A 17,481-nucleotide genomic window follows, 5' to 3' on the forward strand; every position below is an offset into this window, starting at 1 on the left:
TTATCACCCCTACTCCACTGCTCTCCCAGGAGTCCTGCCCAGTCTGATTTAATCAGTAATCCAGCCCAGAACCCTGGAGCAAGGAGACCAGAACACAGCCTCTGACCTGGCCTAGGAATCAAGTCAGGCTGTCTGGAGGGAGAATCACTAGAGACGGGTCTTGAAAGGTATGTAGTTTTCCAGGACAATAAAGGGATAGGTAGGTAGGTGAGTGTTCCAGCAGCCCTGAAATATCAAGAATCACAACGTGTCTGAGAGTAGAGTTGGGCTGGGTGGGAGAGAGTGGGATAAGAGATTGAGGCCCCTGAATCAAACCTTAAAACTCGGCCAATGTTCAGGGAGCCAGATTCTAAAGCCAGAGGGCAGCGGCTTGGGGGTCAGCAAGGGAGGCAATCCTATCTCCCTTCTATCCAGGTGCCCTGCCCGCCTGCGGGTGTAAGGTTATTCCCACACAGTTCCTCACCTGCGGGTGCCGGTCAGAGCTAGCGCGCCCTCTGGTGGGCACCTAGCGGTGATGGCTCAAAGATGTGGAACTAGGTAAGCAGGATAGGGTGCGAGCAGGAGGCGTGGGCCGCTAAGGTGGGGCGGATAGGTCTGATCCAGCTAGTGTGGGCTCCTGCAGTAGCCCCCAGTGTCGAATCTTGATCCACTGGGGAACGTTTTTTGGCCAAAAAACGGAAGGAAGACAGCGCTTTTTCACACCTCTTCGCCCAGGAGGTTGCAGGAGGGCCCCTGCCCTGTGTCCGCCCGCCCAGCCTTTCTCTGGAGCGAAACTGCCTCTAGGGATCCAGCCCCAACAAGTCTCGAGGGACTAGTGTGCTGCCCATGGGATCGATCCCTCCCTTCTAGGGCGCAGTTTGGAAAAGGCTTCTGGCCTCATGCTGGGCCACGGGACCTTGCTTATCTCTCCCTACAGCTATCTCCTGTTCATGCTCCAAGAAGCCTAGAAGTGGAGAGTGAGAAGCAGGTGGGGGATGGGGACGTTTATGAATGAAGTACAGAAATTTCAAACTACGGACGATATCCGTGCTACTGAGGGAGGTTTGTTGAGACCGTCTCGCTATGTAGCCCAGGCTGGCCTAGGAATCACAGTGATCCTCCCGCATCAGCCTGCTGTGTGCTGTAATTACAGGTGTGTACCACCATGGCCGGCGAGGGAGGTAGCTTGAAAGTCAGGAGGAAAAGCAGAGGCCAGCTATGAAAGGAGGAAAACCCACACATATACCCTATTAGGTACTGCAAAGGCCCAGTGGTCCAGTGGGGCTTATTGATGGAATATCCGTAGGCAGGAGCACCATTCATTCATTAAGTGTCAGGCATTCACTGGGGGTCAGTCTGCCCTCGAGGATCAGATGTTTGTGGAGACAATAAATAAGTGATGAATTGTGATGTAAGCTCATTATGTGCAGAGGGGCACAAGTTGTTTTGTAATACAGGGCTACAAAGAACCAATTTGAAAGCGAGGAACTCAGCACAGGAGGCACCCCACATTACTGGAACGATTTTCATTTTCAAGAAGTCCAAGTACTGTACTGGGAAGTCTTGGTAATGGGGCGGTTGGAGGAACCACCCTATCTGGGGACCTGGTACTTTGGGCTCCCCATCCAGCCAACATCTGGACACGTGGGTGCCTCTCCAGTGGGAATGTGGTAAGGACAACCAGGAGTGCCACAATGGAGAGGTCAGTCACTCTAGAGGGAGGCTCTCCGGATGTTGGACGTCCAGACCAGCGCTGACCAAAGAAGGTCTACCTCAAAGGCTAGAGGCGCAACGAATGGGGGCGATAGGTAGGTCCAGGCCGAGACAAGGGCCAGGAAAGCCCCGCGGGGACGCCGAGGCTGTCCTGTAGCGGCAGAAGCCGAGATGAGGAGCAATGTGCACTAGGGGAGTTTTAGGAACCAGGAGGTTGTTGTGGGATCAGGCGGCACAGGTGAGGGAAGTTGGCTGGAGAGCGCGGCCCAGGCCTGACGCAGGCGCGCTCGGGGTGGGACCGGCCTCGTGGCTGCGCCCAGCAGCGCCAGTAAATATTTGACATTCCAGGCTTATTGCAGGCGGGGCCGAACAGCAACGTTCTCCCCTCCCCCGCGCCTGGCGGCTTAGTGCTTTGGGGTGGGGGGACCCGCGGGCCGGCGCCGGAGTGGAGTCTGGAGAGGGGTTCTCCGGGAAGGGAAAGGCGCTGGTAGCCCGAGGCCGCTGGAAAAATGTCCACTTTCCATGCTCTCCGGGTCGCGTGTCCCGGCGCGAGTCACTTCCGTCCCGGACGCTGCTGTAGGGCAAGGCTCTCTGACCCCGGGTTGTGGCCCTTTCCCGGAGCCTGAGCTGGGGATGTGCCCAGCTCTTCCGCTCTCTCGTCCACCGGCCCGAACGCACTAGGCGAGGGTGCGGGTTCAGCCTCAGCCTCAGGTCGAGTCTGGCAAGCCCGAGTCCGCTTTCCCGGGGCTGGAGGCCCCCTTTCCCGCCCAATCACTAGTTTCACGGTCACGTAGTGGGAGAATCTGGGAACATACAGGGCGGTCCGGAAACGCGCCCTAAGGAGTCTCCCCAAACTGCCAGGGGCAACGGGGGAGGGGGTATTCGGGTCTGGGTTGTCGTCCCAGGTGGAGAAGGGACGATGGCTCCGTAGCCCGCAAACTCACTTCTCCAGGGAAGCACGGTCAGAGTGCCGGACACAGGCAGGCGCCCCCACCCGGGGTAGGGCTCAGGCTCCTCTAGGCTGCAGCTCTCGGGGGTCCGGGGAAGAGGCGCTTCCTCGGTGCCGCTTCCCCAGCGCCGAGGCTGGCGTACTCCGGCCCACCGTAACCGCGCTCCGCGCCGCGGGCGCTTCCCCCGCCCAGGTTGGGGCCGGCCGCGGCACCTGTGTGGACAAGCCCTTTCCTCTGATCTCCGGTGACCGCCCACAGCTGTAAGTCCCCAGATCTCCGCCGCCGTGCTCTTCCCCACCCGGTATCTGATGATGCCTCCCACAGGCCTCCGGGAGAGACCTGGAAGCTCTCACCGCCCCCTCAGACGCTTGGTGACCCCCAGCCCCTGGATTGCCTCCTGGTGGCCTCCACAGGTCCGATGTGACCCTCACGAGCTGGAGAAGGCTTCCGGTCTTGGACGTCCTTTTGCGGAGGCTGCACGGTCCCTGCGGGAGAAGGGGAGAGGAAAACATGGGTTCGCCCCGGGAACCGGCCAGGACCAGAGCAGGAAGTGGGCGCGCAGGTTCTAAGCGCGCTCCCAGGCGGGGAGCGCGAGCTCTTAAACCCCGGGCTGGGTCTTGGCCCTCCCCCAAGGATCCCGGGGCCGCCCCGTCACGTGGCCCGCGGGGCCGCCAGGTAACTCTCGGCGAGAGAGCGCGAGGCCGGCATCCGCCCCACCCGGCGCCGCGGGCGGGTCTCAGCTGCGCCCACTGCCGCAGCCCGGGCCGCAGGTGCCGCCCCCAACACACTGCGTCTCGCCCGAGGTCCTCCGCGTTCGCCGTCCGACGGTGCGTGCGCCTCGTCGGTCCGCGTGTGTGGCCGAGCGCCCCCTTCCTCTGCGGCCATGACGCCGCCGCCGCCCCCGCCGCCGCCGCCCCCGGGCCCAGACCCCGCTATAGACTCCGCCGCTGACCCCTGTGCCGGGTCAGGATCTCTGGTTGTCCTCTTCGGGGCTACGGCCGGTGCTCTGGGGCCGGACCTAGGCTCCGATGAGACGGACTTAATCCTCCTAGTGTGGCAAGTGGTGGAGCCGCGAAGCCGCCAGGTAAGCTCGAAGGAGGCAGCAGGAGTCCCCAGGAAACCTCAGGGGCCCAAGGGGTGCGGCGGCTGATCGATTTCCTCCCCGCCCGCAGGTGGGAACGCTGCACAAGTCGCTGGTTCGAGCCGAGGCGGCTGCACTGAGCCCGCAGTGCCGCGAGGCGAGCGGCCTGAGCGCGGACAGCCTGGCGCGGGCCGAGTCGCTGGACAAGGTGCTTCAGCAGGTGAGCGCCGGGGCCGGCGTGGGTGGCGGCACAGCCGGGCCGCCGGGAAGTTTCTCGGCTAGAGAGGCGGCAGGAGGCGAGGCCTGGCGCGCCGCGACCCACGGGCCTCGCGGGGTGGCGGGGGGAGGACAGGGTCTTATTTGAAACTTTGACTCCCGCGTGTGCATGTGTCTGTGTACGCCGGCCGTTCCCGGCGGCGCCTTGCATTTCAACCTTTGCCGACGTCTACTTTTGCTAAGGGGGTGGGGATGGCGGCTGCGGGATCCACCCTAGCCAACCGGGAAGGGAGGCTGAAACTTCTTGAGAACCTGCCGGGTCAGATCTTGGAGAGCAGCAGGCAGAAGCACGGGGATCAGGGGAATCCGAATTTGGCCATAGGTCACCGGAGCCTGCCGCCCGCGTCCTGTGACCACCCGCCCGCCCCCCAGTCTGGGCGCTGCTGGAGCGCGGGCGTAGGGCGGGCGGTGTCTGCCTTTGGGGCAGACGCCGCCAGGTGTAAGCTGCTGGTCCAGGCCTGTCCCTGCCGGTTGGCCAGGCGTGGGTGCTGTCCATAACCCTGCCTGGGGGCCGCCTGCAAAGTAGTATAAAGGCCTGGGGTGCCTCCCGACCTTGGCCGAAGTGGGAGGCGGTTTCCATTGCTGTTTTGCCTTGTCTTTACTGTGGCACTCACCGTGTGACTAGCTTTTGAGTGTAAGGAGTATAAGTGCTCTACACGTAAATTCTTTTATCTTCCAACTGGTGGTTCTTGATGAGGAAATACAAAGATGCTGGGTATGAGTCTGTTCCAGGAGAGCTCCCGGCCTAGTCCTCACCTGGTACGGGGCGACTGCTAAAGAAGAGCTAGGTGTCTTGCTTTGCCGGTCTCAGGTTGTAAGGTGTCTAGGACTGGCAGGGGCAGGGATGGGGGTGGCGGTTCCTAGGCTGTGATTAGGAATTCTACCTCTTATACGGGTTCTCCAGCGGGGATGAGCCTGGGGGAGGGGCTGGGCAGCCTGTGGAGTGCACCCCCTCTATGAGCAAACAGCTCAGTGCCAGCCGGTCATAGGTTGTGGGTCAAAGCTCATGCTGCCCCTGGTGTCCAAATGTGGAGCCCTGTCCTTGGAGTTTCTCCGTCCTGCGGTTGGTCAGACCTGGAGGCGGGGCTGCCATTGACCATGAGCCTTCTGGCCTTCAGGCAGGCCTGGGCCTCCCCCACCTGTCTGAGGGTGGTGCCTGGTCAGGGACAGGTTTAACCTGCTTTGCCCCGCCCCTTCCCACCTGCTTGTCTAATTCCACCAGGTGTTTGTTCTGGCCCCACTCCAGACTCCTGTACTGTGTGAGGGGGGCTTGGGATATGTGTGGCTGCCCTCCTTTGGCCTGGAGGAGGTGACAGTGGACTTGGATAGGAGTGGGAGATTGCTGGGCTAGGACCCAGAACTAGGCCTAGTAGGTGTGGCCTCCTCCTCTCCAGGCAGGATAGGGCTGAACATCTGGCTGAACCAGCTTTGCAGCCCGAGTCCTCCTTCTACCCCAGTTCCTGCCTCCCCAGCTGTGAGTCTGTCTGAGTCTCTCATTCTCTGTCCCCAGTTCTCACAGCTGGTGAACAGGGATGTGGCTCTGCTGGGCGGGGGCCCCTATGTGCTCTGCACGGATGGGCAGCAGCTGTTGCGACAGGTCTTACATCCCGAGGCCTCCAGGAAGGTAGGCCACTTGAGGGCACAAAGGGTGGTAGGGTTCCCAAGGCCCCCATTGTAGTGGGGGCAGGCAGGACACCTCATTTCCCCCATTCATCCCCACTCCCATGTACCCCCAGAATCTGGTGCTCCCCGACACCTTCTTCTCCTTCTACGACCTCCGCAGAGAGTTCCATATGCAGCACCCGAGCACCTGCTCTGCCAGGGATCTCACAGTGGCCACCATGGCGCAGGGTATCTGACCCAGCAGGGTTAAGGTGGAGGGTGGCTGGAGGCTGTGTGTGTTTAAGCATGTGCATGCTGCTGGGTGGGTTCTAGAAACAAAGGCAGTCTGCATTGTCTGCTGAATCCTGGAGGGTACCTGTGTCTGTGTCTAAGCTGGAATGCATTTGGAATGTGGGCATATGTCTCTGGGCTGCGGACCTGTATGTGCATGCACGAACTGGGTGAAAATAAATGTGTATATTTGCTGGGATTCCGCATGTGTCTGAGAAGGGGACTTGGACCCAGTTATGAACACGATTAGTGCTCATGCTGGATGCCCCAGTACGTCTCACACTGGGATATCTTCATTGTCACTTCTCTACCCATAGACTTGGGATTAGAGACAGATGCCACAGAGGATGACTTTGGGGTCTGGGAGGTGAAGACCATGGTGGCTGTCATCCTCCACCTGCTTGAAGGACCCAGTGGTAAGGCTCCCTTACTGCCTGTCACCTGCTGTCAGGGTTGGGAGAATGCCTATTACGTCCTCAGTCTTTTTGCTTACTTGTGATTTTCTCTAAAAGAACACAGGTTGAAAGCCCCTTTGTCACCTCCTTATCCCCCTCAACTGTCCTCTCTTTGCAGAGCTTGGTGGGGAGACCTCCTCCACCAGACCCTGCTGACTCCCATGCCATCTCCTCTCAGGTCAATTGTTTTCGAAGCCCGAGGTGGTAAAGCAGAAATATGAGACGGGGCCTTGGTGAGTGTGGGAGCAGGGGTGGGGGTGACACGAGTTGGGACAGTTCTGACCCTGTGTCCTGCCCCCGCAGCAGCAAGGCTGATGTGGTGGACAGTGAGACTGTGGTGCGGGCCCGTGGGTTGCCCTGGCAGTCATCAGACCAGGATGTGGCTCGCTTCTTCAGAGGGCTCAACATTGCCAGGTGGGTGTGGCAGGGTGGGAGGGCCATGAGGGCAGGTCTGCCCAGGAGGTACTAACAGTGCTGGCTCTGCAGGGGTGGTGTAGCACTCTGCCTCAATGCCCAGGGCCGAAGAAATGGTGAGGCCCTCATCCACTTCACGGACAGGGAGCAGCGGGACCTCGCACTGCAAAGACACAAGCACCACATGGGTGTCCGCTACATTGAGGTGGGACTTGGGGCTGGGAATGGAGCAGGGCAAGGCTGAGTCAGGCCTGAGACTCATGGGCTGTTCACTGCGTACCCACAGGTCTATAAAGCAACAGGGGAGGAGTTTGTGAAGATCGCAGGGGGTGAGTGTGCTGCCAGCAGTGCCTAACTCTCTCCTGCTTCTTTTTTTTTGTGTCGTACTAGGGAGTGCCCTACTGATCTACAGCCCCCAACTTTTTTTTTGAGACAAGGTCTTGCTAAGTTGCCCAGCCTGGGCTTAAACTTGTTTGTTTGTTTTTTTTTTTTTTTTTTTTTTTTGGTTTTGGTTTTTCTCTGATACCAGGAACCGAACTCACGACCTTGCGCTTGCCGGGAGGGAAACATTAACAGACATACAACATTTTACAACATATCACAAGCACAATACAGACAATACAGAGTTACAAACAAAGTGGTAGGGAATTTGTTTGTTTGTTTTGTGTTTTTGAGGCAGGGTGTTGCTATACAGTTCAGGCTGGCCTTGAGCTCACTTCGTAGCCCAGGCTGGTGTCGAACTCGCAATGATCCTCCTGTCTCAGCCTCCCGAGTGCTGGGATTATATGCATGTGCCACTATGCCTGGCTATCTCCCTTCCTTCTTGACCTGTATTCCACTCCCTGGCATCCCTGTTTTTCTGCTCTTGTGGGCGGGGGAGGTTTGGAAATGCACAAATGAAGTCAGATGACTCCCACACTGACTCCCATGCCTCCCACCCAGGCACATCACTAGAGGTAGCTCGTTTCTTGTCGCGGGAAGACCAAGTGATCCTAAGGCTTCGGGGACTGCCCTTCTCAGCTGGGCCAACAGACGTGCTAAGCTTCCTGGGGCCAGAGTGTCCAGTGACTGGGGGTGCTGATGGGCTGCTCTTTGTGCGCCACCCTGATGGCAGGCCAACTGGTGATGCCTTTGCCCTCTTCGCCTGTGAGGAGCTGGCACAGGCTGCACTGCGCAGGCACAAGGGCATGCTGGGTAAGCGGTACATCGAACTGTTCCGGAGCACTGCAGCTGAGGTGCAGCAGGTGCGTGCCCAGGGATCCCACTCTCTAATGGGCTGTTTTCCTAGGGCGCATCTTCAGTCACGTGTGCTGGTGCTACTTGGTGTGACAGACCTGTTCTTTTCCTTACTAGGTCCTGAACCGCTATGCATCTAGCCCACTCCTTCCCACACTGACAGCTCCACTGCTGCCCATCCCTTTTCCACTGGCAGCTGGGACTGGGAGGGACTGTGTACGCCTTCGAGGCTTGCCCTACACAGCCACCATTGAAGATATCCTGAGCTTTTTGGGGGAGGCAGCGGCTGACATCCGGCCCCACGGTGTACATATGGTGCTCAACCAGCAGGTGAGGCTGCGGCCAGGAGGGGGTCACGTGGGCAGGAAGGGGTGTGTTATGAGCAAGGCACTCTGCCACACCACAGTGTTTATTCGCTGGTGTGCACAGGGCCGGCTGTCTGGCGATGCCTTCATCCAGATGACATCAGCAGAGCGAGCCCTAGCGGCTGCTCAGCGTTGCCACAAGAAGATGATGAAGGAACGCTACGTGGAGGTGGTCCCCTGTTCCACAGAGGAGATGAGCCGTGTGCTGATGGGGGGAACCTTGAGCCGCAGTGGCATGTCCCCTCCGCCCTGCAAGCTGCCCTGTGAGTGCCCCAGGGTCTGGAGGAGATGTGTGGGGGCTGGGCTGGTGGTAGGGACTCATTTGTGGCTGCCCCATCTTCACACAGATGCACTCTCTACTTGTCTCTAGGCCTCTCACCACCCACCTACGGCACCTTCCAGGCCACCCCAGCCCTCATTCCCACTGAGACAGCAGCCCTGTATCCTTCTTCAGCACTGCTCCCAGCTGCCAGGGTGTCTGCTGCCCCCACCCCTGTTGCCTACTACCCAGGGCCAGCCACTCAACTCTACATGAACTACACAGCCTACTACCCCAGGTATTCTGCTGGAACCCCACAGACCTGCTGCCTGCTTGAAAGGGGGCATGAGTCCTTTCTGGGCCAGATAACCTAAGGTCTACTGGACTTCTATTCTGATATGATAAAGGAGAGACAGGTGTGGGTTGGCTAATGCTGTCTACAAAATAGATTGGAAATGATGGTGTAGAGGCAGGGGTTTTAGGAAGAATTAAGCACAAGGTGGAGGCAACAGGAGGGGAGGTCTTGATCTGAGCTATAGGTAGGATGCACTACTAACCCAGTCTTTCCAATCCTAGCCCCCCAGTCTCTCCTACCACTGTGGGCTACCTCGCCACACCTACTGCCCTGGGCTCTACTTCCACCTCAATGTTGTCTCAGCCAGGAGCCCTGATCCGAATGCAGGGTGTCCCATACACAGCTGGCATGAAGGATCTGCTCAGCGTCTTCCAGGCCTACCAGGTAAGGTTGGATGGCTGGAGGGCTGGAGGGCCTGGCTGACCCTAGAGCTTCCTGTCCTAAGTCTATGTCCCTTTTGCAGCTAGCCCCTGATGACTATACCACTCTGATGCCTGTCGGTGATCCACCTCGTCCCGTGTTACAAGCCCCCAAGGAGTGGGTGTGTTTGTAGATGAGGAAGCCAGGAACTAAGAGCTAGCTGACGTCTTCAGCTACCATACCTTTCCTGCATCCAGAGTACCTTCACTCCAGTGGCTTCTTTCTGGCCTGTCAAAGCTCTCATGAGGCACCCAGAGAAGACCAAGCTCCATCTTCTACTTATTTCTCTGCTCGTTCACCCCAAAGATGGCTACCTTGAATGCAGGGCTGGGGTGGAATGGGGTTATCTTGCTCCCAACAGCATGGCTGGGCCTCTTGAGTGGCAACTGGAAAGCCTTTGATCTGTCCTGCATAGGCCTGTACCCCCAGTGAGCCTGAGAGGGTAAATCCTGGTGCCCTCAAATGTGTGACTCCTACAGAATCAAGGGTCTGAGTCTGAGTAAGGATCCCAGTAATCTCCTCCCCATCTTGTGGGAGGTAGGAAGGCAGAGTCCGTTCCTGCCCTCGGGATACGTGGATTTCAGAGACCATACTGTAAAAGGGGTGGCCTCAACTAAGGATGCTAGCCCTCCTCCAGCCAGGCCCACGAAACACGGAGTGGCAAAACCACAAAGTATTCTGGACTATACTGCAGAATCTTCAGAGAACACTAGGGGGCAGGAGGCCCCCACAGAAAAACTCAGGCTTGAATTTTTAAAGGAAATTTTCTGCCAATCCCCCAACCCCTTTTTGTGTTAGGGAATTGAACCCAGGGCCTGCTGCATACTAGGCAAGTGCTCACACTGTGCCACATCCCCAGGACTTTTTAAGACAGGATCTTGGAAAGTTGTCTGAGCTGGCCTTGAACTTGTGATCTTGCCTCAGCCTCCCCAGTAGCTGGGATTACAAGCATGCCCCTCGGCCCAGCTCTTTTGCCTGCTTTCTTGCAATACCTTGGGGAGGCCGGTTATCCTGAACTCCGCAAACACCATGAAATGTCCTTTATACCCATTAAAGGGTGCAGAACTCAAGCCTTAGGAATTTGGAACTTTACTCTCTCCTGTGTAAAATGAACAAAATTTCCTGACCAGGTGGACTTTTAAAAAGCCACAGAGCCCTTAGCTTTGGCCCCAGAGTAAAGGGCTCCACACTAGCCCCAGGCGGAGAAAAACTCGGATTTCATGGAGACTGTTCATCTGTCACCGTTTATTATTTCAGCACTATAACTGAGGAGGAGCCTGAACAGCTGCCTCTTCCCTTTGTATTTGTGTAAGGAGTACTGCACTCCTATAAAAGGTTTTAAAATATAAAATGTACAAGAAAACACAATCCCAAGTGCTGTAAACATAACTGAGAACCAGTTCCTTTACTGAACATCCATTTTATCAAATACAAGGTTTCAACTTGTGCCTTAAAGATGACATCTGTTCTGAGTGTCACAAGCAGGGCTTCATGGCCAGGCCCAGCAGCGGTCTGGTGATAATGGCTGGCCCTGGGTGGGGGTGGGATAGAACCTGGGCAGCAGCACTGCATGCAAACTCAACTTCTGTTGCTTTTAAAGCTGTTTTCAGCCATATTCTCTGTATCTCTAGTAAGCAGAAGGCTGCTTGTTCCACTCCCCAATCTAAAACAGCACAGGTCTGAGAGGGAAGGGTATGTGCTGCTACTAGAAGTCAATTTGCATAGTCCAATGGATGTGTGCTTTAATACTACTCTGTTGCACAAAAATTTAACTCTTCATCTACAAAGACAAAAAATATTGACTCTTACCTGAAAGCTTTTACAAAGCTAATATAAAACAGCTTACATAGTATACAAAGCTCTATTTTAAAATTTAACTTTTATTTTAAATAGGAAAGCGTTGCTAGTGCTACAGGCATCAAGGTATTTAAAAGGCATCAAAATTTGGTGCATAGCAACTCTGGACCACAGAGGCTTTTATTCTTGAGGGCAGCAAAGCAGCCCCTAGAGGGTCTTGCAGGACCCTATGTGAGGCAGCTACCCCAGGGGCAAGGGTAGAAGCTGTGGGCTTCCAACCAAGGCCCTGAAGAAAATCTGACAATCCACATTCAGACACATAACCCACTTTCCAAGAAAATTTGAAACACTCAGCTCTAAGAGGGACCATAGTGATCTGCTGAGTAACACTGTTCTCTATTTTTATGGGAGATATCTAAAACAGTTTAAAAAAAAAAAAAATAAAACAAGACCATACTTCACACAGGATCAACAGCTCCTACCCGGCTGACTAAAGGGGGTGACCAACACATCAGCTCTTTGCTCAGGCCTGACTTGACCTCAGTAGAGAATGTCCTGGCATCCACAATCCACTGGAATAACATCAAGTCTTCAACCAGCCCAACACACTATCTCAGGTGCAGGCACTCAAAAAATTTGCTTCCTGAATGAAGTTTATTATTTCATTTAAGAATGTATTCTACAAACTTCAGGGCTTTTGAAATAGGCCTAGAAACAAGTAACAAATCCCACTGGAGGCAGGCTTAAGGGCAGGATTTGGAAAAAGTACCCAACTTGGGCACCTCCTTTGGTAGATAGCAGGCTAGAGTTTCTGCTGGCCTCTGCCTTGGATGCCAGTCACCAGCAGCAGCACCAGGGCATCTTTGGTGTGGAGGGTAAGGTCTATGATGCCACCTCATTTTAAACATGCCTCAGTGCCTTCTGGAAAGGCTGGTGTTTAGGTCATACACATGGGACAGGGTAGGCCAGAATGATTTCAAGCTGTAAAGAGAATGGGAGATAAGCCTTCCCATCTGGAATTCTGCATTTTTCTCTGCCCATCCTGATGCACAGCTCATCTGTGTTAGCTCCTGACACAGCTAGGTTGGCCTCTAGAATAGTAACAACTGCAAAGCTGCCTGGCCATCAGGAGACTGGCTTCAAAGGTAACAGAACCCCAAAGGCTGATGTTCCTGCTTGGAAAAGGATCTGGGGCCAGACAACACAAATAGAGCACTAGTTTTTAGGATGGCAATAACATGAAAGTTTCCAAGCTAAAACTGCTTGGTGACTGCTATCAAAGTCACCTTGCAAGTAGCCATCTTACCTATAATCTTGAAGAAAAAAAAGCAGTTTCAACATGGAGCCAGTAAGAGACTGCAGGAAGATGACCTAGAAAGTTATAAAAAGGCTATGCTCTGGAATGTCTTTATATTCCAACACTTGAATGATGGAATGGTCTCTTCTCATTTTATCTAACAACAATTTATTTTTATAAAGAGTATGAGCTACATTTGGCTTTATTTCCTATGAATCTATGGCTTCAGGACACATGCTGAGTTTCTGAGGCATAGCTATGGACTTAGGATAATTTTTTTTCCCATTTGCCTCTGGAAGGTTTTATCAAAAGTTCCTATTTTTAAAGTATCAAAACTAAAGGGCCCTTCAAATGACCAGAAAATACAAATCACCAATCCTAGCTACACAACCAAGTGATCTGCAAAAGCAGCAGCTCTGAAAAGGAAAGCCTGCTGCATTCACACTCAAAGCACCCATCATATAAAAGTATCCTATTTAAATATAAAAAAATGCAAAGCTCAGTTTTCCACAGCTCAACAGCCCATGCTGCTCTGATTCTTTTACAAAATCTAAACAAGGCCAGAGGTGGAGGAATGCCACTCTCCACAAATGCTGAGTCCAACCCCTGGCACCGGTCCTGAAGGTGAGAGTTGCAAACTCAAGGTCCAAAAGAGAAACATGCTGAGAAGTTGGTGGTGGACACAAGGCTGCAGCAAGCACGGTCAGAGCTGGTCAGATCTTCCTCAATCCAAGGATGCAGGACCCAGGTGAGAAGCCTCTCTGCTAATTTGTGGGCCTTGGGAAACAGAAACCTGGGACATATCTCTCCCAATTATCTCGTTCACTGAAAAGAAAAAAAGAGCAATTAGTGACTTCTGAGTGACACCATGTGATGGTCTATGCTGACCTCTCTGTCATTTCCATCCCCATGGCTTCTTTTTTTTTTTTTTTTTTTTCCCCCCCCTGTCTTTTGGAGACAGGGTCTCGCTATGCAGTTCAGGCTGGCCTTGAGCCCACTTTGTAGCTGAGGCTGGCCTTGAACTTGCAACAATCCTCCTGCCTCAGCCTCCCGAGTGTTGGGATTACAGGCGTGCACCACCACAACCGGCATCCACCCCCATGGCTTTTGGGAAAGATAAAGGTAGTATTTGAAGCCTGCACCAGAGCTGCGTGGCATTAAAGACCAGTATCACTGACCAAGAGGCTCCAGACCCCTTTCTCTCCTCAATTCAGTTTGGCTGGAAAGGGGAATAGGGAATGGCTGAGAGAATAGGAAACATTCTTTTCAATTTTTTTTTTTTTTTTTGTGGTGGGGGACAGGGTCTCATTATGTAGTTTAGGCTGGTGTTGAACTTGTGGCTATCTTCCTGCCTCAGCCTCCCAAGGGCTGGGGATTACAGGCGTGTACCACCATGCCTGGCTTTCTTTTTTACATTTAATCCCTGGCAATCCCTTACCACTGAGCTATATCGCTGGTCCTTTTTTACTTTTTACTTTGAAACAAGGTCTTGCTAAAAGACTAAATTGCCCAGGCTGGGCTCAAACTTTTTTTGTGTGTGTCTTTTTGAGACAGGGTCGTACTGTGTAGTTCAGGCTGGCGTTGAGCTCACTTTGTAGCCCAGGCTGGTCTCCAACTCCCAACGATCCTCCTGCCTCAGCCTCCCCAGTGCTGGGATTACAGGTGTGCGCCACCACACCCAGCCCTCAAATTTGTGATATTTCTATCTCAGCCTCCCAGAGTGATGGGACCATAGGCATGCAAACCACCCTTCCTGGCTTTTTTTTTTTTGAGATGGTGAGTTCCATCTGGCCTTGATCTCATGGTCTTGAGTAGCTATGATTACATGTATGCACCACTTTGACAGAACAGAAAACATTCCTATACTCACTCCAAAGGCTCATGCTCTAGAGCAGAGGATAGGATACCTTTCAAGTAAAGTGTTCGCCTTAATCTAGCTTTTCCTTAATTTGAATTCCTTTGGGGAAGTTTTCTGGTTCCCACAGTGCCACTTACTATATAAAGGAGATGAACATGGAAGATTTGGCCTCAGCAAACGAAAGATTTGGGGGCTATTCTGTTATGCTATCTCAGTACGAGCACCCTTTATTATGTGGGGATATTTGCACTGTTTGTGGTCCTTTCTAACTGCATGCTCTTTCTGGTAGTTTCTCTGATGTGCCAAGTCACTCAGGGAGGACAGTTTTCTGTGAGGCCCAGTGCAAAGAATTTCCATAAGGAACCAATAAAGAAGGGAAAGAAAATCTCAGATCTCCCAAATAGCCTTTATTTCTGCTTTTCACATAAAAATGTTAAGCTAATTCCACTTCTAGACATATACACAGTAAGTATCTGGGCACACCTATAATCCCAGCACTCAGGAGGCTGAGTTGGGATTGCCATGAATTTAAGGCCAGCCTGGGCTACATAGGGAGGCCTTGTTTCAGAACAGACAAAACAAACAAAAAGCCAAAGAAGATATAAAAAAAGATAAAGATGTAGTTTGAGGTGGGCATGGTGGCCTATGCCTGTAATCCCAGCACTCGGGAGGCTGAGGCAGGAGGATCTTGCAGTTCAAGACCAGCCTGGGCTACCAAGTGAGCTCAAGATCAACCTGAACTGCATAATGAGACCCTGTGTCAAAAAGAACCCCCCCCCAAAAAAGAGAGAGAGATGTAGCTTGACTGTGGTTGATACTGAAGATTAATCAATGCTGGAGCACTAATAATCACCCATAAACCAGATTTTTCAAGTACTTGGAACAGAAATATGAAGGGCTTTGTCAAATAATTTTTAAATAAATTTTCCAGGTTAAAAGTTTATTGACCATTCATAATAATTGTTTGCAAAGAATGTAACCCAGTTTTATTCCTGGCTAGCTAAAATAACCACTGGGCTGGGCATGGTGGCACATGCCTGTAATCCCAGCACTCAGGAGGGTGAGGCAGGATGATCCTGGCGAGTTCAAGACCAGCCTGGGCTACAAAGTGAGCTCAAGGCCAGCCTGAACTGCAGAGTGAGACCCTATCTCAAAAAAAAAAAAAAAAAAGAAAAACAGAAACAAAATATTGTAAGTATCACCATTATGTTTTCCAAAAGGTTGGGAGGTCCAGAAAGGCAAGGATATTATTACTAAGAAAACATTAAATTATAAGGACAGGGCCTGGAACCTCTAATCCTAGCTACTTGGAAGGATGAGGTGGAAAGATGCCGAGTTCAAGCCCAGCCTGGGCAACATGGCAAGACGTCATCTCAAAAATTAAAAGGAAAATTCTTATGACTGAATAAATGAATTCTAATTTTACACAATCACTTGGAAGCTATTTGGAACTTTTTTTGTTTTTGTTTTTCTTTTTTTTTTTTTCTCCGGTACCGGGAACCGAACTCATGACCTTGTGCTTGCCAGGCAGGCGCTTTGCCGCTGAGCTAAATCCCCAGTCCCTGCTATTTGGAACTTAATCAATGAGTTTATTAGGTGGTAGGTAGGAAGGAGACTAGAGAATCTTATAATACTAACATATGGGCTGGGGATTTAGCTCCACGGTGCAACACCTGCCTGGCAAGCATGAGGTTCTGAGTTTGACTCCCAGTGCACCGCCCCCACCAAAAAAGACTAACGTATGGCATCTGATTTTGACAATGTCTATTTTAGGTAAGCTTTACAGCAGGGGCAAAAAGCCAAAAATATAGCAAGCATCCAACTCATATTCAAGTCAAGTTCTGTGATCACATATCCCTTCCATGAGTAGTAACTTCAGAAATATTCCGGGCTGCCATGAAACACACTTTTTCAATTTATATTTTACTGTTCAAGTTTTAAAACAAGCTGATAAAAAATAAACTGGTGCTTGATCACTACAAATCACATCATGTCTGTTCTGTCCTGGTTTTTTTTGGTTTTTTGTTTTGTTTTGTTTTGAGAAAGGATTTCGCTGTGTAGTTCAGCCTGGTCTTGAACTGGTGACCATGCTCCTGTGTCAGCCTACCCCGTGCTGGGATTACAGGTGTGCGCCACCATGTCCAGTCTGTTTTTCGTTTTTTAAAGACAAAGTCTTGCTATGTAGTCATTACCAGTGCTAACAAGTTATATAGGTCACAGCATCTGGCCCACTTCTGGCAATTATCATCTTTAAATTCTTCTCACTCCAACACCTGGATTTGGCTGTTACCACAACGAAAGTAGAATAAGAACTATCAGGAATATTTGCTATTAAAAAAAAAAATCAACTTTTTAATCCAAGAAATGTTCAAAGTATCAGTTGTTGGAATGCCATTTCTGGACATAAGATTGAGATGTTTGAGCTGGGAGGGTGGTGTAAGTCTGTAATCCCAGCACTGAGACTGGAGAATCGCCATGAGCTTAAGGCCAGCCTAGGATACACAGTGAGACCCTGTCTAAAAAAAAAAAAAAGTTTGAGGCCAGCCTGGGCTGTTCTGAGTTCAAAGTCCACCTAACATACACAGCAGGACCCTACTGAAGAAAACAAATACGAACCAAAACATGACAAATAAATAAAAAAAGGTAAAATTCATTCTCTGGGTAAACAATTTTATGGGGATATTCTTTTTTTTTTTATAAAATGAAAGCTATATGTAGATACAATTATTTTCTGAATTTCACTGGAAATGAAAAGACAAATTTATAATGGAAAGAAATACTAACTAAATGATTTTCTGTTCTTGAGACAGGGGCTCACTTTGTAGCCCAGGCTGGCCTTGAACTCAAGGCGATCCTCCTGCCTTAGGTTCGAGTGCTGGGATTATAGGCGTGCAACACCTCACCCACTACCCTAAAATGATTTTAAATGGATGAGAAATCTAGTATTACTTTATGGTTTATTACTCTAATGTAGTTTTGCTAAGATTTAGCTTTAGGTTATTTAATAAGTTTTTTTTTTGTTTTTTTGTTTTTTGTTTTTTGTTGGTTTTGGTTTTTCTCAGGTACCGGGAACCGAACTCATGACCTTGCGCTTGCCAGGCAGGCGCTTTGCCGCTGAGCTAAATCCCCAGCC

General features: G+C 51.9%; 2 protein-coding genes across 3 annotated transcripts in view; one reads left to right on the plus strand and one right to left on the minus strand.

The window, feature by feature from the left end:
- Positions 1–3,309: 3,309 nt before the first annotated feature.
- Positions 3,310–10,759, plus strand: Esrp2 (epithelial splicing regulatory protein 2). The gene is made up of 15 exons (XM_005403591.2): positions 3,310–3,726; positions 3,815–3,943; positions 5,510–5,623; positions 5,736–5,850; positions 6,210–6,308; positions 6,526–6,580; positions 6,651–6,761; positions 6,834–6,966; positions 7,048–7,090; positions 7,704–8,005; positions 8,115–8,327; positions 8,427–8,625; positions 8,733–8,919; positions 9,198–9,360; positions 9,440–10,759. Exons 1-15 carry the CDS (start codon positions 3,526–3,528, stop codon positions 9,527–9,529), a joined length of 2,154 nt encoding a protein of 717 aa, XP_005403648.1. The 5' UTR covers positions 3,310–3,525; the 3' UTR covers positions 9,530–10,759.
- Positions 10,622–17,481, minus strand: part of Nfatc3 (nuclear factor of activated T-cells, cytoplasmic, calcineurin-dependent 3) — a 124,241-nt gene continuing 117,381 nt past the window's right edge. The window contains exon 10 of one of the 2 annotated variants that reach the window (XM_005403590.2): positions 10,622–13,315. In XM_005403590.2, coding sequence (XP_005403647.1) covers positions 13,215–13,315 — 101 coding nt within the window. In that variant the 3' untranslated portion in view covers positions 10,622–13,214. The remainder of the gene's footprint in view (positions 13,316–17,481) is intronic. The other variant, XM_005403589.2, reaches the window with a different exon arrangement.

The sequence above is a fragment of the Chinchilla lanigera genome, unplaced genomic scaffold, assembly GCF_000276665.1.
Source record: "Chinchilla lanigera isolate Chin_1 unplaced genomic scaffold, ChiLan1.0 scaffold00083, whole genome shotgun sequence".
NCBI lineage: Eukaryota > Metazoa > Chordata > Mammalia > Rodentia > Chinchillidae > Chinchilla > Chinchilla lanigera.